Below are 25,188 nucleotides of genomic sequence, written 5' to 3'. Positions count from 1 at the left end.
GTTTTTTTTATGATATTCGTTATTTTAGACAAATGCCTTTTAGGAAGATTTCTGTATTTTAGTTGAGAACACCAATATTTTTATGTTTTAAATGTGCACATGTCGTACAGTGTTAGTGTGTGAACATAGAGGTAATGATAATGATGATGATGGTAATGATGTCTGTAATGGTGATGATATCTTATGCCTTACAACGGACTGATGTTCTCTCACATGTGTTTCTGTATGTGTGGTGCTGGAGTTTCTTTTCAAAGATCTAAATATGAAACAATTTTGTCACAATCTTGGTTTTTTTTTGTGTTTCTTTAGTGTGTTTAAGGGGGAACATTAAATAGATGTTGTGCTTTTTTTAAATTGTGGAACAGTATTTTTTTTCCTGCATGAACCTTTGGTGTCAAATGACCACTTGTATAATTTATGATTGTGGCTTATTTTTGTGGCTTTGCTGCGTCGGTATTAAGCAGTTTGAGGCAAAAGATATAAAAGTCTTGCAATTAAAAGTCATTTTAGTCCAAATATGGGAAACTTGTAACTGTATGGTGCGTGCTTTGTTGAATCAATATATGCCTCAGTCATTAACTACAATGACTTCTTGCACATTTATTAACTGCTTCCTACTAACCTAACAGAAAGACTTCTTGGTTATTCATCCTCTAAATTAAAGGTGTTTCATATTTGTGGAGTGTCTCACCTGCATTCAATCTGGTTTAATAGCTGCAGTCTCTGTTTTTCATCTGGAAACCATAAAGCAGCATTTATGCTTTACATTTTTATGTAAATAAATCATTTGTGGATGGACTTTCATTTGACTCGTATTTTTGAACACGTCTGCTGGTTGCAGACCGTGACATGTTTGACATTTATCTCCAGTATAAACTTGATTGTTGAAAGTCTGTTTCATCCAGAAACTGCAGTAATGTGCAAAAGTCTTGAGCAACCCTGTATTTCTGTATATTTTGCCCCCAGACTGTCTTGTCATTTTTAAGACCAGTGGCTCAAGAACTGCTGGTCTTGAGCAATAGTTTTCCAGACTTATTTTCTCTCCCACTTATTCTCAGTCCAGCCTTGTACCTTACCATTTTCATCTTTATGTTTGATTGTTAAACCATTTACCATTGAACTATGAATCATTCAAGCATAAGACAGGCACCAACTAATCTGGGTAAATTCCCAGATGATTAAACATGCAACCATTTTGCTGGTAATAACTGAAATGAGTAAAGAAAATCAACAGCCTATTTATGCAAGATAATTCATAATTTTATTGGGGGGCGGTATATTGTTTGGGTCTGATTATTGGGGGGCGGGGGGGGGGGGGGGGTATATTGTTTGGGTCTGATTATTGGGGGCGGGGGGTCATAACCCCCCAAACCCCACTGGAAATTACGCCTCTGGAACCACTGCAATACCATCTGGAAACCTTTTTAGCATGACAATGATCTCAAACACACACATCATGACACATGACTATTGGTCGTGGATAGGCCTCCCCTGAGACCGGACCTCAATATTATTTAGGCAGTGTGGGAGCATTTTGGCAGACCAAAAGGGGGGTGCTCTAGCAATGTTACTAAAAATTAAATAATTAATTATTGTTGAAATTGCGCTTTTTAAAGGTATCTTTGGTTGGTCATCATCTGTTCAGGTTATTATAATTATTTTTCCTGGTCCAGCCCACTTGAGATCAGATTTGCTGTATGTGGGCCAGGAGTTAAAATGTGTTTACCAAATATGAGGTAATTTAGAGTTTATCTGATTTAGAGGCTGAGATGTGCAGGTCTTGATTACTTCATAAAAATTAACTCCCATGTTGCTAAAAATAAATAAATAAATGTGTCATTGACCTTCTCCACACTTACGAGGACAAACCTGGTGCAAAAACACGCTGAAGAAAACTGGTAAAGGCTGTGCAGTAAGAGCAGTTTGGCTTTTTGATTGTACACAGACTTGATTTTGGTCACCAAATAAGGATTTCTTACCCCTTGCTTTTTCTGACCAGATGTCTCTTCCACGGCATCCTACTAACACGCCCACCATCCTCTGTGTCATGTAAACACAGCCACAGTTGAGACAAATCTCTTTCAGCTCAGCAAGTTGGAGTGTCAGTACAGACATTCATGGCACTGGGATGAAGCACAGCACCTACGTGGGCTAGAAAAACGTCTTAATCCAAACATGGATGCTGGATGCCCGTCTTAACAAACTGCCACACAGCCAGGGTTTATAAAGTAGTTCTAAAAAGTATTTTGAGTTTGATAGACAGGATGTTCAGATAGATTTTCTAACATTATTATACAGTATTGTGTGAAAGCCTTGAGGCACTCCTAATTTTTTAACATTTCTTTTCATTTTTAAAGTGATCTCGAGCAATAGTTTTTAGGCTTACTGAAGGTATTTTTTTCCTCTGGACAGAACCTGAAAAATCCACGAAAAACATCAAAAATAACACCCTTTGATGGGGATAAAATAGCCTTTTTGCACTAACAAGGCAGTTCTCAGAGAGCTGTTAGCTAAAAACTTATATATCTCGGCATGCCATGCAGTGTGTCCTTGAGGAAGCTGGTATCTGGTACAGGGCCCGAGCGATGAACTGGACCACTAGTTGATCCATCTACTGTTGATCCAAAATGGCCTCAGTGGAAAGGTGGCAATCAGGAAGCCACCGTCAAGAAAGGGAAACAGGGAGAAAGGCTGAGGTATTCCAGATTACACAAGAACTGGACTGAAAGTCAGTGTCAACAGGTCTTAGTTTTCATTATATCACTGTAACCATTTTCCTTTTTCTTAGCAAAACGTGCAGAAACAAAGGGTAGCTCAAGACTTTTGCACAGTACTGTTTATACAAGCAGACTGTATTTGACTAGATTTAATAAAATAAAACCCTGATCAAGCTTTCCATACCAATACTTAATTGTTGTATAATTAGTTTGACTATTTTCTAACACACAATAAATACATGCTTCAGGGTCAGAGGTATAATTTATGACCTTTCATGTGTGCATTTATATGAATCTCTCATGCACACACACACACACAGCATTCAGTGTCAAGTACATGCGCCTGATTTAATCACTGCTGCTGTGTGTAATCTCTCCCGCCTCTGCACACCGGATATTTTTAATAAAGCAATATTGTACCTGCAGCCAGCTGAGTTCCATATAATTATCCGTCTGGCTTCAGGCTGCTTATGTTTTGTTTTCTCATCAGGATGTTGTCTCTACTCCAGCGGCTGACCTGTCAAGTCGCTGTGGGAGAACACGGCAGCGCCGTGTGCTGGATATTTAGTGAATTACATCAGGTTCTTCATGCACTTCACACTGAAAGATGAAAGCACCGGTTAACTGAAATTACTTGCAATAGGTTTGGGTTTCTCCAAACGAAAAGTATCACAAAGAGTGTGTCTATCGACGCCCACTCGCCCCAAAGCAACTCACCTCCCTGTGCGCAGGTAACAGCATGATTTATTTGCTCGGATATTTTAAGTGTGCGGGTTCACATCGTCTGAATATTTCAGCGTGCCTTCTCATTTCCCAGGCTCTGTGCCAGTTCCTCCACTGCTGGCCAAGACGTAGCTAAATAAGGAAGATGACCTCTCTCCCTCTACTGTGTTTTCACTCGTTTTCTCTTTTAAAAACAGATTACAACCTAACCGAGGGGCCAGCACACATCAAAATCTGGGTTATACACACATATGCCTGGGTAACAGTGATAACGTAAAGCAGGGACCACACACACACATAAACCCACACAGAGACACTCCGACCAGAGTAGCTCAAACATTTACTCTTTTCATATATTTTATTACAACGTTCAGTTAAGAATGCATTTCGATTACAAAATTGAAACCCTCTGCTCAGTGATGCTTAATATGAAATATAAAGTAGAGATTTCTAGCTACAAACCATCTGCTAGAAACATCAGGCACCTTGTTTTTTTTCTCCCCCCCCCCATTTTCACACCATATCATCATATCATCATAACAGTATTCACACAGCAGATCACAGAGAACTTTCACAGTCACACACCAGTTAGGAGGATTTTTCACCCAAGGAGGCGTGGAGAGATTACCGACTTGTGGGAGCGAGCCAAGCCCACAAGCTGATCTTGTGCGTTATCAGGACGAGCGCTTCCCATCCAGGTAGTTTGTGAACATTCAGGTCCAGTGTTTGATGTGTGAGCTATGACCTGTTTCTTCTGGGAAACATTCATTTCTAAGCAGAGAGCAACATGGATCCATGTGGTTTGTTAGTTTCTGACTGAAAATAAGGAAAAAAAACAATTCAGATTCAGGAAGTCTGAATTATGTCTGACAGAATTTAAATTTTGAGCAACAATGATGCTAACTTGGCTAGTTAGTCCATATGAACACTGTTTAAAACCCAAAAAGAGGACAGAACCTATTTAAATTAGAGACTTTCATCCTCCTGTGAATTAAGCTTGACTTAATCTCATGCCCAAAACAATTTCCCTTAGAAGCTACAAGCTATAAACAACATCATTTAGTACTGTCTGGCTGCATTAATACACAAGATCCTGTATACTACATATACATATGCTAAAGTCACACATTCTTGTGTGTAAGTGCTGAGAAATATCACTTTGTCACCCCCTTTAAAAAAAAAAAACTAAACTAAACAAAATGCTTGAATAATTCTCATCATTTCTATTTTTATTTTATAAAAAAAAAAGACTGTAATTATCTGCAGTCTGCTTTTAGACCAATACCTATTATTTATAGCCATAATATCTAATTATTAAATGTGGTTTTTTTTTTAAAAAAGAAGCAGAAATACCTGCATTGTTATTCTGGCCTAAAATGAAAGCTTAGTTAACGCAATGCAATGTTGTGACATTTACGGTAAAGAGCAAACTTTACAGTGTATCCCAAAGCTCAACAAAACACAGCAACATAAGATGCAAGAATCATTGTGAAATCATCAAGAGATGCAAATTCAACCTTTTTACACTCAGTTTACACCTAAAACAAGGCTGCTTCTCTCCTTCACTCTTGTCTCTTACAGCTTTTTTTCTTCTGGCCTTAAACGCAACACGCACACCATGTTGCTGCTCCCTCTTTCAAACCAAAAATGATGGGTGTTGATATGTATGCGGGTCTTTTCATTGGATGCCCAACACGCTGGCGCTCGACGACAGTTTCCTTCCTCCGTTTTGGTATCTATGGGCACTTTTCTGTTGGCCCCCTTCCCCCCCATCCAGTCCATCATAATTCCAAACACAGATTGGTTTTATGCCGAGTCAGACGGTGGCGTGCGGCCTTCCCAGTACTTCTGATACGACATTTCGAACATCTCCCTGCACTGCAGCTGAGCATTCAACCGGGAGCAGATGAGGAACGAGCCGCCCATCTTACGGTGGAGCGAGTATGTCTCCTCCGGGGGCGGGGTGAGCCGGTGTTTGAGCATCACGGGGATGAGGTTGTGGATCCTCTCGGTGGTGGACTGGGAACCGAAGTCGAAGGGCACCGAGGAGGCAAAAGCCTCGCCGAGGATCATCACTGCATCCACGTGGGCATTCACCATTGCCTGGACAACACACGTAAAAAAAACAAAAAACAAAAGAACAAAAAAATTTAATAAACCAAAACACATGCTTAACACATTATGTTTGCGCACTTTTACAACTCTCATTTACTTGTTTATGGCTACTCCACAGTGACAAAGCCATCATTTGTAAAGCAGAGCAGGCAGAAAAAGCTCAGAGATCATTACCTTGGACTCGTAACCGGTCAGGAACTTCATCTCGATAGATTTCTTTAGTACTCCCTCCCTGTTGCCCATGGCAGCTGAACGGATTATCTGCACAGGACACACACAGGTCGCACATGTCACTCTCTTTTTCTTCATTCAAATTTAGATTCGAATCTCTTGCGAGGATTTGGGTTGCCATGAATAATTAGGGTCTTTTAACACCTTCTGATTTGGCATTAAGATCGAGTTCACCAATCATCAGAGGCAAATGAGTACAAGTGTGAGTTACAAAATGTCAACATCAGCGAAAAAACTAAGACGTACATCTCCCCTCAGGGTTTACAACTACTGGAGCTTTATGTTGTCTCGTCTCTGGATTACTGCTAGAAATATTACAGCTGCACCTGCACTGTACTGCCAAAAGGATTCGCTCATCTGTCTCCACATGCATATGAACTTGAGTGACAGTCCATTCTTAATCCATACGTTTTAATATGATGTTGGCTCCTTTGCAGCTATAACAGCTTCAACTCTTCTGGGAAGGCTTTAAGAGTGTTTATGGGATTTCTGATTTTTTTTTTTTTTTTTTTTTTTAAAGATTTGTGAGGTCAGACAATGATGTTGAATGAAAAGGCCTGGCTCACAGTCTCCACTCCAATTCGTCCCAAAGGTTGTTTATCAGGTTGAGTTCAAGACTGTGGAGGCCAGTCAAGTTCTTCCATACCGCTCATCCATGTCTGTATGCACCTTGCTTTGGGCACTGGTGAGCATCATGTTGAAACAGAAGGAGCCAAACCCAAACTGATCCCCCAAAGTTGAGAGAATGAAAGAAATTGTTCAAAAAGTCTTGGCATGCAGAAGCATTAAGAGTTACTAAAGTCATTTAAGGCTTGACAATCTGAGATTAACATCCCACAGTCAGAAGATCAACACAGAAAAAGTTAGTGAAGCTCCATAAAGAGCATACATCATCACCATTCATGATAATTATATAGCAGCTGCCTGGTCTCACCTCTATGTAGACATCAGTGAAACATTGATCAAATCCTCTCGTGGCTCCAAAGTCCAACAGCGCCACCTAGAGGAGCACACGGCAGTTACCATTTCCCATTAACTGCCAACTTCATATTACTTATATTTACAGCTGAACAAACTTCATGACAACACACAACAGGTTGTACTGAAACTCACCCTGTGCGCCTGTGGATCATAGAAGAAGTTGGACCAGTTTGGGTCAGTCTGCATGTACCTGAACTCGAACAGCTCTCTGACGCACAGAGTCAAGATGTTGAGGCAGATCTGAAAGAAAAGACAAAGGTATACATTCAATCTGCTGAAAAGAAACACATGCCAGATTGTACTCGCTTTTGCTTTTTTGTGGTGTTTAGTGTGTTGACTGAACTGGGATCCGCTAAGAAAGGAATGTCTGCAGTTGAGAAAGCCCCTCTGCACAAACTAACTTGTGTAATCATAACCATCCGTACCTCGTTCTTCAGCTCCTGAGAGAGGCTCTCGGCTTTGTCCAGGGGAAATCCAGGAACGAGTTCAGTAGTGAGAACATGGCGGCTGCTCAGCTCGTCTATCACCTCTGGTACGTAGAAGAACGGATGGTCCTTTAACAGCTCCCTGAGCCAGACATGAGCAGATACAAAAACACATGAAATACAACTTAAGAACACAACACTCCACATAGAGTGTTAAGTCTATATATAAAACTGGCTAGCAATCACAGTCAGCCTGACCTTGAACCCAAGCAACGGACATTTAAAAAGGGGGGTGGAATAAGCTAACCATATCTGTGTAACCCGAGTGTTTCAGGGGTGACGGAGAGCAGACTGCACAGTGCGGAGAAAGAACAGAAAGGAGAATCGAGCCATGATGTGAGCTCAAATACTCGATCAGTGCATCAGGGATTCTGTCGAGTACGATAGTGTGCTGTCACTGGCATGACAGTTAGGTCTACAGTCCACTTTATCCCAGCACATAGATTAACGCAGCCTTCCTTTTAACTTGGAAGTCAGACCTTGGAGCTGGGAATGACTGTCACACACGAGGTGACTGTGTTCCAGTGAGTACGAATACAGGCTCTGTTTTGCTCTGAAGCCAGGTGGCGCCATCACTAACAATACCTGGAGCACAATGCAATGCTGCAGCATGGTCGGTTCTCTGTGCCTCGCTGAATTAGAGAGTCACAAATACAACTGCTGCAGCTTTACTGCCATTTATCCTGCTTGAATCACGCAGTTGGGGTTGGTGGGACTTCTCAGACTTTTGTAAGTGGCAAGTTCCACTTGAGGGGCTGATCATGACCCAGAATTCAAGATTTCTGATTTCCCATTTCCAGTGTAATATAGCATTAGGCTCAGATTCCTGCACGTGAATTCATGACAGCTAGACCCTACACCTTTTATTTCTTAAAGGTTTAATCAGGTTTACATAGACTGAGTTTTAGAAATCCAGGATTTAAGATATGTTTATGAAATATGGAAACAAAGCGATAAGTTTTTCATTGGTCGGGTGTATTGCTAAATTAGTAGAAATTCAAATCCACTCAGAACCTCAAATTTGACCACAATCTGGGTGAAGACCTATTAGGTGATCACTAAAATCTGAGCAATGCCCCAGGAAAAGCAATTCTTGTAAATTGCCATAGCATGAGCTCACGAATCCTTTGGCCATATGAGCTAAAAATTATTTTCTTTAGTAATTTAATTAAAGGAAAAAATATTTCTCAAGCTTGGCTTTCAGATTACAACAACACTTGCTGCATAATACCTGAACTTCCTTGCACACTGGGCTTCTCTAATATAGTCACACTCCAGGGCTAGCTCTTTTCTCATGACATCTATCAGGTGCTCTGGAAACAGACCTAAAGACACAAACAAAACAGGACAAAAACATTGGGACTAGTCGTGGAAACAGTAACTCAGAAACAGGTAGAGAGAAGCAGACACAGGGAGATGAAGAGGATGCTGTGTGTGTGTGTGTGTGTGTGTGTGTGTGTACACACCTTCAGGCAGAGCATTGCTCATATTCAGCACCGTCATCAAATTGTTGACATCACTGTTGATACTCTGAGCCACACCAGGATACTGAAGACAACAGACAGAGAGAAAAACTTTCAAACACTTTGTTTAATTTGATCACACAATCATATTTAGTATAAACAGTTAGCAAAGCAATAAATCTATTTTATTCAGTAAAAGCATGAGATAACTGGCTCACATGTTCCTCTGTAAGGAAACGCATCCATCTGATAATCAGATTATGCGTTTCCTGTATGCATGCAAGTTTAAGCGAGTGTTGACAACACGAGGACGCAGTGTCACATGTTTTTATCCTAACCTGTATTTTCATGGCCACCTCCCTGCCATCCTTCATCCGTGCAAGGTGAACCTGCCCGATGGACGCTGCCGCAAAAGGGCGTTCCTCAAACATTTCCAGCTTGTCCCTCCAGTTTGGGCCCAAATCGTTATTCAGTGCTTTCTGCAGACAGACAAGAGCAAGTAGGATTTTAGCATCACTGGAAAAAAAAGTCTTTCAAAAGAGCCAGGGGCAAGAATCACAATGTAATACAACTTAAATCATTAAATAAAATATAAGTTGCTGAGGAAATGGCATAACTATCAGTCTTACTGTCATTTGTTTGATTGGCATGAAGTCAGCACTCTGTCTCACACGCTCAAAAATCTTGGCAAGATGAGGATTGATGAAAGCGTCATCTGAAACATAAAAACATCTTGAGATCTTTAATTACAGATTAAGTTAAGTGGTTCTCAAACATTTTACCTGCCATTCCCCTCATAAAAGCTAAAAAACAAACCAATGAAAAAAAAAAAATCCAAACATGCTCCTCTACCCACAACTTTGAGCAATCATTGAGCATAAAGAATGACCCCAAGTTCAACTCTTGTTAAATAAGGTCAGCGTGATAACATCAGCAAACCCATTTGCTTATTTTTTCACTACCATATTGCGTTGCATAACGCAACCTGAGCGGCACCATTACTTTAGAAAAAACCCCAAAAAACATGAACGACACACAGGAGTGGGTGCTGAAACACGTACGAAACAGGCACCAGGGCCTAATCATCAAAGATCAAAGTAACATTTAGACACTGCGTGATGCAAAAAAACATTCTCTCTCTCTCTGAGCCAGTGTGTGAGGGGCAGCTCTCCCGCTCTCTCACAGGCCAATGCACAAACACAGATCCTGCTCTTAGTGACTGTAGTGCAGAACTGAATATGTGGATATGCCTCGCTACAGTCAGAGGACTCTCGTTGATTTAAGTGCAGCCGGTTGTGAGAAATCTGAGAGAAACATGCATCAAATACAGACTGAAAAATGCAGTTTTTGGCTGACTGGCTTATGGGTCACCTGTTCTTATCAGACGTGCTTTATTTATACTTGCAGCTTAGAGACGAAAAACTGAGTCAACTTAACTTTACAGACATGAGTTAATGATCAAAGGCAACGGTTTGCTAGCTGATTGTGAAGCTGTGGGTCCGCTTATAAACACAAGCTGAGCTGTCAAAAGGAAAAATCACAGTGTGAGTGTGAGAGCAGTCGGAATATAGAGTAACAGCACAAATGTAATTGTGCAATTACTCAGCAATTTATCATAAACAATTAAGCCAGACACATCGATATAATGTGTAGATTAAATTGCTGTGTAGTTTCCTACTAAAATGTGTAGTAAAAGTACAGTTTAGTACTTTGTTTAATGGGACTGAAAATTGTAGATACTACATAAATAGCACATACAGCAATCAAGCTTTAATACTCATAATAATTGCCTGATTTTACTGCTTGAGTACAATAAACCACATCATAATCATAATCAGCGAGTTAAATCAGACTCGCTGTGTAAACTGATAGATTGCCAGTGTCTAATGTTGGCTTTGGCCGGCGCTGCAGAAGATATATGTAACCAGGATTAAAGACTTTATTAACAGTTTCAGACCTCTCGAGGTTAACACAGTTTTGAGTGCTGTGCTAAAAGAGCACAATGGCTGAACAGACAATCATCTGCCCAGCACTGCATTCCCGCCATGGCAGATAAATGTCAGCAGAGGACAAAGACTGCAGGGATTTCTATCCTCTGCATATAGTCAACCGCAGACTACTATTATTATTATTATTATTATTATTATTGTTATTATTATTATTATCATCATCATTTCCATTTCAGCTTTTTACATTTTCTGTGAAAAGAGCAGAGAGATTGTGTGTGTCCACCCACAGAATATTACATTAACCCCTGACCCAGCCACACTTCGAAACTGCAGTTTGTCACCACTTGAGAGACATGGTAACACTGCTCAACAGGTCTCAGCACAGTGGACTGACCTGGTCTTTTTTGAAGCCGCTGCCTTCCTCTCTCCTGCTACCGTCTTCATGGCTTATTATATTTACTGCACTGCACTGTTCAGGCAAAGATGGCACGAATACCAAAGGAAAAGGTCACCAAATCAAGGTTGGGCAGAGGTAGCAACAGAGCTAAACAAAGCTGTGATGACGGGTTTACTGCTGTTACCTGACACGGCTTCATTAACTCACTGGTTGTGTCGTTTACTGCCGCTGGCCTCGCTCTCGGATTATCTGTTTGTGTACAAGCACTGACCTAAATGCAGGTTAGAGCCAACACAGAGCCGCAGTATAAAGACGGCAAAAAAAACTAAACAAAAACAAACAAGCTCACCAAAAAGTCCTCTGTCCCAACTCTTAGTCAGTTTACAAGTTCTCAGCTACTACAGCACACGGTCAAGCTAACCTGCACCACAATAATCAGCCTGAAAACTGTGATTTTATAGAGAGTGTTTCCCTTCACATAATCCAGGGTAAGGAATGCTTTTTATTCACCAGCAGAAAACTTTAAAAAAAATCTAAATTTCAATGCGACTATGTCCGTCTCTCACCTTGAATGCTGAGCATCTGTCCCAACTTTAATGCAGCTCCTCTGACTTTGCACAGAGTTCTGACAATGCGCTCAGCGTTGGCCTCGGACAGGAAAGGGCTCGAGTCCAGAACTGCTTTCCTGTTTTCACCTGAAGACAAAAAGAAGTATTACATTTGCATGTAGTGCATTTTGTTATGCATGTTAAGTGTTTTATCCAATCAGCAGGCCAATAAACAATAACTGTAAAAATCATACTTACTTTTCTTAATTGTGATTACATAAAACGTTTCACAGATTTCATTAAGTATTTGTATGTATTTGCTTTTTTCCATACAGACAGATTTTGCACCTGAAGTGCTTGTTTGGTCATGTGACACATATTTTGAATTTAAACTTATCCCCACATAGTTGTCTGATCTCCTCTGCTATTTTTTTTTTAGCCTTTGAACATTTTTATTGAGGCTTATTTTGATAACTTGATTGATAATCTGCTCCAGAAAGATTAAAAAATTTGCACTGACCATTAAAATACACAGTGTAACAAATGTAGGCCGTGCAGAAACTAAACATCAACAAAAGTGGCCACCGTGATAGTAGTCGTAAGGTCGTCGTGCCCAATTAAACTGTCAATTCTACAAATATATATGATTGTGGGATTTGTATACGCCATACAGATGTGGGCACTCACATTTATATGAAGTAGGCAATGTTTCTGCAAAGTTTTGTCAAGACTGGTCTGTGGTCTTGTGTGCACAGTCAGGTTCACAAGCTCTTGTGTCACATTTACTGTTTTTCTTCTATGCAGCAACACAATTACTTTAAAATAAGGCAACAAGGATTTGACTGAAGGACAAACGTTTTAATTCAAGGATTTAAGAGAAATATTTCGTGCAACATTTAGGAATTATGGACAATTTTTAGAGAGTCCTTACATTTAAGCCTACCCCGTATTTGCAATGTGCAGGACTACTGTTGTGTATTTGTGACTTACTATATAAGCTATATGCAGAACACTGGCAGTGCGTAAAAACAAAAAACTAAAAAAGAAGAGTTGAGCAGTCCTGCTAGTGATGCATGTGACTAGCCTTATTAAGATAGTCATCCTTAGCATGAATGCCTATCTTGCTTTTCCAGCTTTACTGCTAGAACATGCATATCTTGGGAGTGATGTTACTCGCAGCTCCAGTATCCGACTTCTGTGGTAAATGGGACGCAGCGCTGTGGATCTGACTGTACCAATGTGTGAGGGGTGTGACTGTGTACGTGTGTCAGTAGGTCATCAGGTAGTACGCTCTGGTACATCTGAAGCTGCCTTCAGAGGCTTTAATGAAGATTACACACACACACACACACACACACACACGTTCAGTGTGTGCCTGGGATTAAAGCGCACACAAAAATAAATAGCAACAAACAGATGCATAAATGCCACAGATTTACGCCTGTACGCTCTGTTTCAGCTTAGCCTGTGTTTCAGGATTAGCAGGTTGACGAAGCAGAGCAGGGACGTCTGTTTAGGGGGCAGGCTGTAAGGGAGATGGCCTAATTGAAGTGTGCAACATGTAATAACATGCAAGAGGGATTGGTGCTGAGGGCAATTCATAGGAATGCTGCTGCAAAATCTCTGCATGTTGTTACCATAAACCAAAAACAAACGCACCGTGAGGAGTCCTCACCACAACATTACTAAGATTTTTTTCTGTGTATACTACTGTTAAGAACAAGTGTCATGTAAAAAATGAATAAATATGCCAGTGTTTTAAAAGCAAACGGTGAGGTTTTCATCCATTTCTTAGCTGTAACGTGTAAATCCCGCTCACTGCTCGAGCCACTTAGGCGTGTGTGTGCGTGTACGCATTTCTGAGTGTTACCTTCTGCGCCGTTTTGTCTGATGCTCTTCTTGGCGAATTCTGCTAGAGCTCCAATACCCAAACCTACAGCCAGACCTGGTGCAAACACACAGAAAAACCAAAACACATACCAATGTATTACAACAACAAAGACCAATGCGTTTTCATCATTAACACACAAATACAACACATTTTAAAGCACTGAATGCGTCATCTGATGATGTTCTGCTGTTTTTTTTTTTAATTGATGAAAAGAACAAAACAAAGCTCACATCTACACTGACAGTAAAACACAAATCATGCAGCGTATGTATAAAAAAAAAAAATCCTTTTAGTAAATCAGAGTATGGACAGGCTGCGGCTTTAACGGGACCCTCACCTCTGCTCTGTCATGAGTGTAAATAACCTGACTAAACGAGGCCATCTGTTGCAACTGCTATCACTCCTATCAAAATAAAACATATGCAACAGAAAATATGACAAAAATAGAAAGCAAACAAAGCCTTTGATCGTGTCAGTATTTGGCAATGGCTGCAGTAGTAACAGTTGCATCCAAAACATGGAAATAATGTCAAAAAAAAACTGAAAGCTTTTGGAAAACTCAATCATGTTAGAAATTAGAGGACGGGGCTGTGGCCCCCCCACACTCCCTAGCAGATCATTACATGGAGAAACCTTTGGAATGCAAGCATGCTGATCCACACAGGTATGCACACATGGGTATTCACAGACGCGGACTAAAGCTTTCTTGGCTGCTGCCTCAAAGCACACTGTGCGCTGTCTATCTTGCGTGCTGCACAATATCGTTTATTACTTAGTAAATACTGATACCTATGACTAGCTAGTTTATTGTGATGGTGCTTTGTTTTCTCTATTATTATGTTGCTCTTTGTTGTTTGCTGTCTCCTCTGTTTGTTTTTGTTTGTTTGTTTGTTTGTTTGTTTTTTTCTCCATACAGGTGACCCAGGAGTTTTTTTTTTTTTTTTCTGTCTCTCTTCCCCCCCCTTCTCACCGTCTCTTCTCCCCTTTGGTTTTCTTTCTTTCTCTCCCCCTCTCTCTCTCATTCATTCCCCCTGTCCTATTTATTAAAAAAAAAAAAAAAAAAAAAAATGACAAAGGATGAACTGAAGCTCTGCCATCACGTAATGTCGCATACTGCTGTTTCTGATGTCATTTAAAAAAAAAAAAAAAAAAAAAAAAAGAAATTAGAGGATTAAAAGAAAGAGTTTGCGCAAGTGGGCGGTTGTTTGTGAAGTTCCTCTGAGCTTGCTTCTAACTTACATAACTCAACGTTACATAATCAGTTAGTCAGCGGCCTCTCTGAAGCAGAGATGCAGCGGTGGACGGACAAATGGGGACGCGGTGTGCTTCAGTGTCATGTATACAAGTCAACTGAGCACTTATTCATCATTGCTTCGTGTGTGTGTGTGTGTATGAGTGTAACTTAACGTGTAACTTTTCCTTTCACAGTAATGTCATGTGCCTGTGTTTTGTTTCCTGGTTTAGAGAGGATTTGCAATGCACAGATTTAAACACTGAATATGAGGCAGCCGGTTACGTGACTGTACCTATATAACTGTATGATGTCAGCATGTGCAACTGTCAAGCCAAAGAGAGATCAGCATTTCCAGCAGGATCTCTGAGTGACATATTTTGTTTTCCAGACCACGCACAAGTGTCTGTCCATCATTCGATCTCAAGAAAAGCAACGTGTTTGCAAAAATGACTGCGGTGCTTATTCTCGTCAGTTTATTTGGTATTCAGAACCAAACTGCACTGTCAGCAAAACCTTTGGAAGCGGTGACTTGAAAGGCAACGGCGAGAGGAGGCCGATGCCACGCAATGAATCGGTTTGGTGCTTTTTGCCTTGTCCGACTTTGTTGCCAAATGTTGTAGGGGAGTGAAGGACGGGGTCGAGGCCAGGCTCATGCATCGCCTCCTCTTTTCAACACCTTCTAAATGTTACCGCTGTCAACATGCTGAATCATCTCAGCTCTCTACCTGTCGCGGCTCTCTGCAACTCCAACTTGTTTGGAATGAGCTGTGGCTAAATTCTGCAATGTCGACGTTCCATGCTGACTTATGTGAGGCTGTTCATGTTTCACTTCTGTCCACTTTATATTCTCGTTCACATTTCTGGCTCTGGTTTGACTCTGTGCCTCCTCCTGACAGATCCATCATCTGTCTGAGGAGAAGTTCCTAACACAAAAGCTGCCGATCAGTTCTCTTAAACTACTTCTGAGGCTAGCTGCGAGCTCTTTGCTGTGCTTGTGTGAACATTAGAGCTTTGAGTAAGATTAGCACTGAAAAAACATCCTGTCGTGGCACAATTTGGAGGATTAGAAGAGACACTTGATATGTTTAAAGTTACTGACTGAATAATGTGAAGTATTTTTTTATGTATTAAATGTCTCGTACTATTAATGTGTGAACAGAATGTAATCCAACATATAAAAGCTGATCTCCCACAGCGCTCTCTGTTGCCTCTGAAGTGTTTATGCTTGCTGCTGAGGTCTTTTTTCAGGACCTTGCCTCTGCTCTCAATGTTCAACACTAGCAACATTAGCTAATGTTAGCTTAGAAATTGCATCCCCTAATCACCAACGTCAACAAAAAGGGTAAACTCACACTGCAACACAAACTCCACAATAAAAAACAACACAAAAACAAAGAAACAAAATAAAACACAAATGTTGCTAGCAACAAGGTTAGCAAGAAAGTCATCCAACGTCAGGCAGCTAGCCTCTAGTGTTGTAAGGTAAGTCAACAAGTAGCAGGCTGATGACTTCAGTCATTTTCTGGAAGATACACATTGAACCTTTGGCTAATGGTTAACTCACCAGCCACTTTATTAGACGCGCTCAATTGATTACTAACACAAATGTCTAATCAGTCAATAAAGTCAACGACAGCAATCAAGATGACCTGCTTAAGCTCAAACTGAGTATCAGAATCGGGAAGAATGGTGAGTTAAAACTGGGGTTTTCCCCACACAACCATCTCTAGAGTTTACAGGAAATGGTGAGAAAAAAAAAAGAAAGTATGCAGAGAGCTGTAGTTCTCTGGCTGAAAATGCCTTGTTGATGTCAGAGGTCAGAGAAGAGCCAGACCGCTTTGAGCTGACAGGAAGGCAACAATAACTCAAAAAAGCACTTGCTGCCACCAAGGTATGCAGAAAAGCATCTTCGAACGCAAACCACACTGAATCTTAAAGCAGCTACGCTACAACAGTCTTAGATCACACCAGGTGCCAGTCTTGCAGCTACAAACAGAAAACTGAGTTGCAATTTACGTGGGCTCACCAAAAATTGACCAGAAGAAGACTGGAAAAACGTTGTTTGGTCTGATGAGTCTTGATTTCTGCTGCAGCACTCTGATGGTAGGGTCAGAATTTAGCGTAAACAACATGAAAACACGGATCCATTCTTGGATCTGTGCTTCCATGCATCATTAAATACCACAACCCACTTTTGGAATGGGGTGGAGCGGGATCATTCGCATCATGGACGTGCAAATCTGGAGAAACTGTGCGATTAGATCGTCTAATTCTAACCAGAATGTCTAATAAATATCTCCATCACCTTGTTGCATCTATGCCGCAAATAATTAAAACAGTTCTAAAAAATAAAAACAGGTCCAACCTCATACTGGTGAGCATAAAAAAGTGGCAAGTGAGTATATTGTAAACCAGACAGAGAATGTTAAATTTTAAAAATAAATTTTAGATTTTTTCTTTAATGTACATAACTGAACTGCATTAATTTATTCATTAAATGTGTCACAGACAATAAATGGAAAACTGTGAACGTGGTGAAATAGTAGATTAACAACAGCCGTGTGCACTACAAAGTCAAACACATTTCATTCCTTTTATGGCTGCACGATTGCAGAACTCCCTTTCAGGCTGCCGGTGTCTCGCTGTGCCAGCTTGTAGCTGCCTAACAGGGCATGTTTTTATCTCAACAGGAGCAGATTAGTTAAAGAAAAGGCTGAGGAAGCTTGACCTCATTTCTAGAGGTTTTTGTTTTGAGTGCGGCTCCAACGTCTGACAAGCATGTTACACACATTTCTCAATGTCTTGTTTCCTTCGGTTCCTTTAAGGGCTTTGTTTTTGTATTCGCTGCCATTTAGAAATGGCCTTATGTAGTCACGTGAATTTATTAGTACTGTCTTAACACCAGTGACCTCACCTAAAAAGGTAAGTGGGAGGTTAAAAGATTACAAGATTAGGTGACTAGAATTTTACCAACTCAGTTTTTATATATTATTAAGCACAAAAAAAGCTCAACAATTAGACAACATTTCACCAACACAACTAGATCTTTCAATTAATAGAGACTCACTTTGACTTCTGTGTAATCAGAAAGAACACACTCTGTTTTCAAATATTAGTTTGAATGTAGGACCCAATAAATGTCATCTGGACCATTAAAAGCTGAAGTCTAGCCACACAAAGCTTTACTTTGCTGCTGATGTATATGCAGACTTGCACGACTACAGATACAGTCAAATATTAACATCCACTGAATCATCCATGACTCAGACGCAGTGTAATGCTGTACCTCCAAAGTTGGCCAATCTGCTGATCCGGGTCACGGGCACTTTCCTCTCTCTGGCTCTCTCACTCAGCTGAAGAAGACACAACGCAATGTGACTTTCCATTAAAATTTGAAACCAATAGCAGAAATTAAGCGTTTAAACGAGTAGCTTTGTGTTCAAGGAACAGGAAATGAGAAAGAGGAATTACCATCTGTTTATGTGGTTTTCCATCAGTCCCCTTGCTCTCTCGAGCTTTCTCGATGTCTTCGGCCGTCAATCCCCCCATCGTGGATGGGTCCTGATGGTAGCTCCTGAACTGACTGACAGGATGCTGAAAGTAAAGCTGCCTCCACACATGTTTGTTCATTCTGTGGTTGTAGAGCTGACGTCCACTAAGATGTCTGCCACAGAGAAAGCAAAGAGAATTACCTTAATCCCCCATAACCGGCAGCAGTGATTCGTTTATGGCACAACCATTCTTACCTCACATCTTGGTGGTAGGATCTGGTGTTCCCACTGAACTGTTTGCTGGGGTCTTTGTATCCTTCAAATACTGAGTGTTTCCCACTGGCATGCTTCGCCCCTGTTGCTGCGTCATCGCTGCTTCCTGAGTGATCCACTGTGAAGTCTGCACCTTCATCCCTGAACTCTGAAGTGTTGAATGTGCTGTCATCTGGAGGAAAGTCGAAGTCGGACTCTGAGGAATAGATTTGCTGCTGGCCGGACATTTCCTTTAGAGACAAATGCATACATTTAAAACAAAGTCAAAGTACCGTTATGACATTTATTAAAATACACAGTATTATCTGCACAAACCTGGATTTTTACCATGGCTGCCGAGATGCCTTGCTCCGCAGCTGATTGGACACTTTGGACAGCAGCGCCTATTCCTGGGGCTGGTTATACAAATACAGGAAACTTCAAGTTGTTTTCTGCTAATAATAAAGCAACTATTGTGTTAATATTTTATAAACTTCATTATGAACAATGCATCTTAGTGTTCTGGTTAAAATTAGTCAACTGAATATTGCAGAAGGCCCTTCGTTCCTGTGGCCATCCAGTTTCCTGGACCAATTCCTCCTTTTTCTTTATTAACTGTAAAACTTTCATTTCTTTTAAAACTTGAGCAACAGTTACAAAACAGCTTTAGGATGTCCTTTTACGCAAGGCTACTGTGCTGTTATTTAGAAAATTATTCCAAAGTCGTCAATCATAAAAACGATTCTGTTTGCCCTCAGTGGACAGCTTAATGCAGACACACCCCAGTGTGTCACAATCTGAGATCCACTGGTGGGAAGACTACAGCCCAATCGATTTATCGGTGGGTTGATTTTATTGTATGATACTGGCTATTTGCTGATTTATCAGTGGCGGCATTTATATTACTAAACTGAAATAAAAGTAAAGAAGAAATGGAGAAACAGCCTTCAACCATGTAATGAGTGTTGACATTACACAGTTTGCCCACCAGGGGGCTCTCTGCAATGTCCTTCAACAGCCAAATAACAACCAACTAGTCTAAGCAGAGATGGGCGGAGCATAAACGTAGTAAATAACTACACGCATTAGGGAAATCTGTTAATGTTTCATGTGCTGTTTTCATACGGATCATGCGATGACCCTGACAGGGTTAAAAACACTGCAATTTAAAAAAAAAAAAAAAAAAAGCAACAGCAAATAGAAAAACAAAAACAAGCACACAAAACACAACAGAAGTGTTCGGGGACATAATAATGTGACAGAACAGCTGAGGAAGTGACAGAAATGGACACACTTAAAAGAACAGAGGGTTCGTCAGTGCTGTGATCAAGAAAAAGATGCAGGTATGTGTGTTTTCATTGCATGACTCATATATATAATACTGTAGACACATGTTTGCTATTAGCTTATCACTTATCCCTTCCACAGCTCTTCTGTCATTTTATCGTTTCCCCAAAAACGCCTTTTCTTGTTTTCTTAAGTTGCAGTGCGTTTGGTCTCTCAGGGCCACCGTAGGATTCTCTTCACCCATCTCACCTGATCCCTAGCATCCTCCTCTGCCACACCAACCCTCTGCGTGTCCTCCTTCACTACATCCATGAATCTCCTGTGAGGTCTCCCTCTTTTCCTCCTGCCTGGCAGCTCCATATTAAACACCCTTGAACATCATCTGCACATGTCCAAGCCTTGCCTTTTTAACTTTGTGTATAAACCTCTCATTTTGAGCTGCCCCTGATGTGCTCATTTCTAATTATGTCCATCCTGGTCACTCCCAATGAATGTCTTAACATTACATTACAAGTTGGGCTCCAAACCAAACAAGTACTGAAACTCTAACAAAAGTTCTTTAGCTGCCTGAAAATTAGACATGCCACGTTAAAGAACACTCGCTATTTGTTATCAAGTTGTAGATAGAAGTCAGTTCAAGCACTTACAAACATTTACTTATAACTTTGTGACTTTTTACACTACAGTACAAATGAACTTCCTGTCAACACGTTTTGGCTATAAAACTGACACAATTTGAACATTTCATTTATCAGTGACAAAATGCTTGCTACAGGGATGTCAGGATTTCTGTGTTCTCATTCTGAACCCTGCTGCTGTCCAACATCTGTGTCTACTTTTGCCTCCTCAAACCATTTTCTTTTCTTCCTTTAGCTCCTGATAAACGCTGAGCTCTAGGCTCCTTATCCTATCAGCAGACTCGAGAAGGAGTCACCTTCACACAAAACACAGTCAATACAAAGCAAATGAATTGGTTTTCCTCCCAGAGGGGAGGGGATTTAACTGGGCTGTGCCTCATATCATTTGAATGAAAGTCAGTTTTGGGGTCGCTGCAAGTCCCACACGGAAATGTCTGGTTTAGTAAAGTGGGAACATGACTACCAAAGAAACAGAAAGATAAAAGCACAGGGAATATTGTTCAGAAACATACCTGTCCCACTGCGGAGGGTGTTGGTCTGAGTCTCTACGACTGCCTGGCTCAGCTTAGCCAGGCCTCGCATTAGCAACATCATATCACCTGCCATGATGGACTACAAACAGAAGACAGAAAGACAACAAAACAGAGAAAAATGTGGGGTGAATGTCATCCTTTGATTCCCCTGGAAGCTCCGACACAAAGCAGTCAGAGATTTTAATGTGTCAGTTTACCTCTTCAGGGAAGATAAAAAAAAGACCATAGAAACAAAGAAGGCAAATGGAAAGAAATAAAACCCGTTGTCGAGTCACTGCCAACAGAAACACTCACAAACATACACAGCTGTCACATCTTGAGAGGACTTTAATACTCTGTCTAAAAATACCCATGACCTCCGATCCCTGTTTGGGCACACGGAGACACAAGAAAGGGAAGGCGAATGCTTGTAAGCTGTGAGCATGCGTGCATGTGGTCCAGGGCTGCATCTGAAAATGTCACTGGAAACAAAACGGGAGGAGAGCAAGGGATAAATCTTTCAGCTATTTTTGTGCACGAGTGAGTGTGGGAGCACGTGTTGAGTTCATGCTCGAGGCCCACCGTCATATTTTATGCCGAGCGACGGGACGACGAGGCTGGTTTTCTATGAATCTAAAAATGTCGCATCTTCCTTTCAGGAAACAACCTGGTTATCTTTACAGACTGTTAAAGCTGTTGCTATTGTGATGGCAACGCTTGAAAGCAAATCTCAAGATTGAGTTAAGACACGAATAAAACTTGGGTTTGTTTCAGGCTTATCTAAACAGCAGAGCCACCGCTGCATTCCTGCCTCTTACAGCTTGCTGCCTGTTTTTGTTACAATGTTACAGGTGCTGCTTTGTGGGCGTGACAACAGGCTCCAAAACAGCTTGGCGAGGATTTGGGCCTGTGGAGACAGCTGCTGGGGCTGTGGCTGAAGGAATCTACGCAACATATCAATAAGCGTGTATGTGAAGCAGTGCACATACATCGCCTGAGTCAGAAGTGGGTCATCCATCCTCCTTCAGGGCTGCTCTGTTTTCAGATGGTGGATACTTTGTGACACAAGGAACCAAGAGGAAGGGGAAGAAATGAAGAGTTTGTGGAAAGACGTGATAGGATTTATTCTTTTTTTTTTTTTAGATCAGTAATATTTGCACTGGAATAATCATGTTTGAGAAATCTGAATGCTCATTTTCCTTCACAGTGTTTAAGATTAAATTTAAAGATTAAGTTTGAAAGTTAAAATAGCTATAAAGGGTACAGCTAATTCATCTCGTTTTTAAGGTAATTTCAGTCTTTGATTTTATTGAAATACAACACTCTTTCCAATTACAAAGCTGTGCCATCTTAAACTTAACTTCCCACAATGTGCCTCTTCCAAGATCCCTTACTTGTTTATTTAGACCTAAATCTGTAAAAGACAAATCTCCTACTGTACTTAGATTCCACGGTTATAAAATCAAGATTCAGAAACACTTCAGGGGGTTTTTCTGGCTTAGAATGTGCCCTGGTCCACATTCATTACAGTGCCGTTGATTTTTCTCTGGCTGTGACTAAGATGTAATTTTATTGCCAAATGTAATCGGCTGAGCAACTTCCCATTTGCCAGAGTCGGTGTGTGGCCTGTGTGTGTGGGCCCCGAGCCCTCATCTCCAGAGGAGGGAAACTGAAAGGTATGATTTTGGTAATAGCGTACTGACTGTGTGGCAAATATGCACACCTAAGCCGCAGCTGTTGTCTGCTGCTCAAGCTGTTGTCTCACCGTTATGGAAATAGCCCAAGCAGTGTTAGTCAGCGTCTGAATCCTGCTCAGTCCACCTCATGGCTTCCTGACAGTCTACCATCACTTGCCCTTGACAAGCGTTCCTGAGCCAAGAGTGGGAAATGTTTCCCGTTAACTTTGCAGTGGCGTCACCACCGTTTATGAGGGAAACGTGAATAAACTCACGTCGTCCTGCGAGACTCCTGGAAAAGAAGAGTCTCTCCCATTTTAATAAACTGCACAATCAAAGGCAGTTCCTGCATTAAAAATAATGCAATCACAGCCAGCTGTTACACTTTTATCTGTTAGCACTTCATAGAGGCTTAGATTGACCTACCTCACTTTTATGTGTACATAATCTGACATGGTAAAATGGGAAAGCATGCTTCTCTATTTTATTAGATTTTTGGCCAAATTAATGCTATTAGTTGTATCACAAGAGACCATGAAACACATTATAATATATAACAACTAAAACTTTTAACAATAATATAACATCGAGGTGATGATGGGTACTGGGACTGACATTAAAAAAAAGAAACTTCTCAAAAATTATAATCGTCCATAGTAATAGATGTGTTATATGTTTTAGAGTGTTTGATTCTTGAAATGATTGCTCTAAAATGTTGTGCAGATATGAAAGTTGTACAATTACTACAGGAAACTATTAACAATAGTTTCAGTTAAAGGTTAACCGAAACGAAAACACGTACACGAGTGTCAACAATTGACTTCCGTTTATGCCAAATAAGCGAAATTTTATTTTTCCCGCAGTACCTGAAATAAACATATGCTAGTCACTAGGTGCACGCTCTTCCAAAAATGTATAAATTTGGAATTAAGCTTTAACACACGTTTTAACAGCGTAACGAGACACTACGGCCTCTCTTCTTTCAATGCAAGGGCACAACGACAGTTGTCCTTTTAAAACTCCTCCTAACTCACTTCCTCGTAGGCGACCGTGCACGAGACTTCATAACAACAAACTCGTGCCACGTTAAGGAGTTAAAACTAGCATTACGGCTGCTGCGAATAGCCTGCGCAGATTTCCAAATGTCCCGAATAAATTAGCGCTCGGTCTGCAGCTTGACAAAGTTTGTACAAGTACGGGGCAGCCATGGTCATGGCAGGCACGTCAGCACGCCGCTGCGCAGGATTTTTCACGTTCAGCTGGTTTGGGGCTGAAGCGACGAGAAGCGGACGAGGCCAACCAAAAATATACTTGACTGCGTACATAATAATTAGCAGCTAATGCACGATAGGTACTCACCAGCAGCTGTCGTGTGGGCTCTTTGCTGGTTTCCCCAAGTCTTATCAGATAAAGTGGCCCGCCTATGGAGAGTCAAAGCAGCCGATGTTTATTTGAGCTGCAGCAGCACTTTCCCGAGAATACTCTTTATCTTGGGAAACGGTGTGCTAACAGCAGGAGCTAAAGGTTATTTACTAGCCGCCCTCCTCCTCCTGCTGCTGCTACTGCTGGTAGCGTTTAATCCAGTTTGTCTCCACTCTCCCTCTCTCTCCACCATGAGGTCAAACCATATTTACCAACTTCTCAACACCAAGAACGGTGCGATGACGTAACCCGCTCGTGTGTCGTGCAGCGATAATGAGGAACGCACACACTAAGTCGAAATTTACCACATACAAGAAGGACGTACCAGAGTCCTTCTAGACTTTGGGGGGCTGGAGGGGCGGGACATGTACAACCACCATGTTTATTTTTCGGGGGTCCTCCTGCTTTATTATCAAAAGCTATGTACTGAAGCTAAATTGACATAACTTTAGCTTTACAAGACTCTGGTTTTTCTCCTCCCTCGCTCCGTCCCGCTCTCTACTCCTATTGGTCCTCCGCCGTCTGTTGACAACACAAGCAACGGTTGTTTGACGGGAGGCGGAGTTTAAAGGCGCGTGCTGATTGGTTTATCACGGAGAAAAACAAAGTGACGGTTAGATGTGACCACCGCCTGATTTGTAGCTGAGTTTACTGATAACAAGTTTAACTTTTACAAGGCGGGGTGGCGGCGTGGATAAAAGACTAATTCCACAAAGGTGTCAGCTATATAAACAAAAATACAGCCCTCGATGGTGAAATGGGCCTGTGCTTCCCTCTACTGTTGGTAAGAGGACGGTACCTTACTGGAGCGGCCATGTTTAATTAAATAAAAAATGTTCTGATTGGACCATTACATTGAAATGTCTAGCAGAAGAAAATAACTTCGAAGCAGTCTTTACTCAAAACAACAATAACGACACAAACCCAAACAAAAACATGTACACGCACGTTTCTTTTTCAATTACAGGGATGTTATTGTTTCCCCTGCAGTTTCGATATTGGGACAGCAGAGGGCACCGCAGAGCTACACAGCTCGTGTGACTAAAGGTTTTATAAGTTGTAATCACTTTCTAGACTCAATAAATTCACTTGTCCTCTATAGTGAACATATGATATATGAGACCAGGATGTAGACAAATTAAATATTCCACCTTGCATTCCAGTGCGGAATATGGG

General features: G+C 41.1%; 2 protein-coding genes across 4 annotated transcripts in view; one reads left to right on the top strand and one right to left on the bottom strand.

The window, feature by feature from the left end:
• stum (stum, mechanosensory transduction mediator homolog) overlaps nt 1-22,888 on the top strand; it is a 43,148-nt gene extending 20,260 nt beyond the window's left edge. Inside the window, exon 3 of the mRNA XM_086263688.1 lies at nt 21,766-22,888. Within this exon, the coding sequence (XP_086119814.1) occupies nt 21,766-21,785 (20 nt within the window). The 3' untranslated portion in view covers nt 21,786-22,888. The remainder of the gene's footprint in view (nt 1-21,765) is intronic.
• Nucleotides 3,764-24,511, bottom strand: coq8aa (coenzyme Q8A, genome duplicate a). Of its 3 annotated transcripts, none has more exons than XM_086263685.1 (17): nt 24,338-24,511; nt 20,915-21,014; nt 18,814-18,893; nt 18,481-18,728; nt 18,206-18,398; nt 18,021-18,087; nt 13,480-13,554; nt 11,628-11,756; nt 9,345-9,430; nt 9,054-9,194; nt 8,719-8,800; nt 8,484-8,577; nt 7,193-7,334; nt 6,900-7,007; nt 6,721-6,786; nt 5,730-5,816; nt 3,764-5,543 (listed from the first exon to the last, which is right to left on the bottom strand). In XM_086263685.1, exons 1-17 carry the CDS (start codon nt 24,377-24,379, stop codon nt 5,247-5,249), a joined length of 2,037 nt encoding a protein of 678 aa, XP_086119811.1. In that variant the 5' UTR covers nt 24,380-24,511; the 3' UTR covers nt 3,764-5,246. The 3 variants fall into 3 exon arrangements, with proteins under 3 accessions (XP_086119811.1, XP_086119812.1, XP_086119813.1); XM_086263686.1 differs by lacking the exon at nt 24,338-24,511 and adding an exon at nt 23,950-24,267; XM_086263687.1 differs by lacking the exon at nt 24,338-24,511 and adding an exon at nt 21,133-21,279.
• Between the last annotated feature and the right edge of the window lie 677 nt (nt 24,512-25,188).

Source organism: Aulonocara sp. 'chitande type north' Nkhata Bay, linkage group LG15, assembly GCF_057382095.1.
Source record: "Aulonocara sp. 'chitande type north' Nkhata Bay isolate Kocher_YH1m ecotype deep benthic linkage group LG15, A_spYH_male_GT1.1, whole genome shotgun sequence".
Classification (NCBI taxonomy): domain Eukaryota; kingdom Metazoa; phylum Chordata; class Actinopteri; order Cichliformes; family Cichlidae; genus Aulonocara; species Aulonocara sp. 'chitande type north' Nkhata Bay.
Note: the sequence above shows the minus strand (reverse complement) of the source record. Positions and strands in the feature narration are given on the sequence as shown.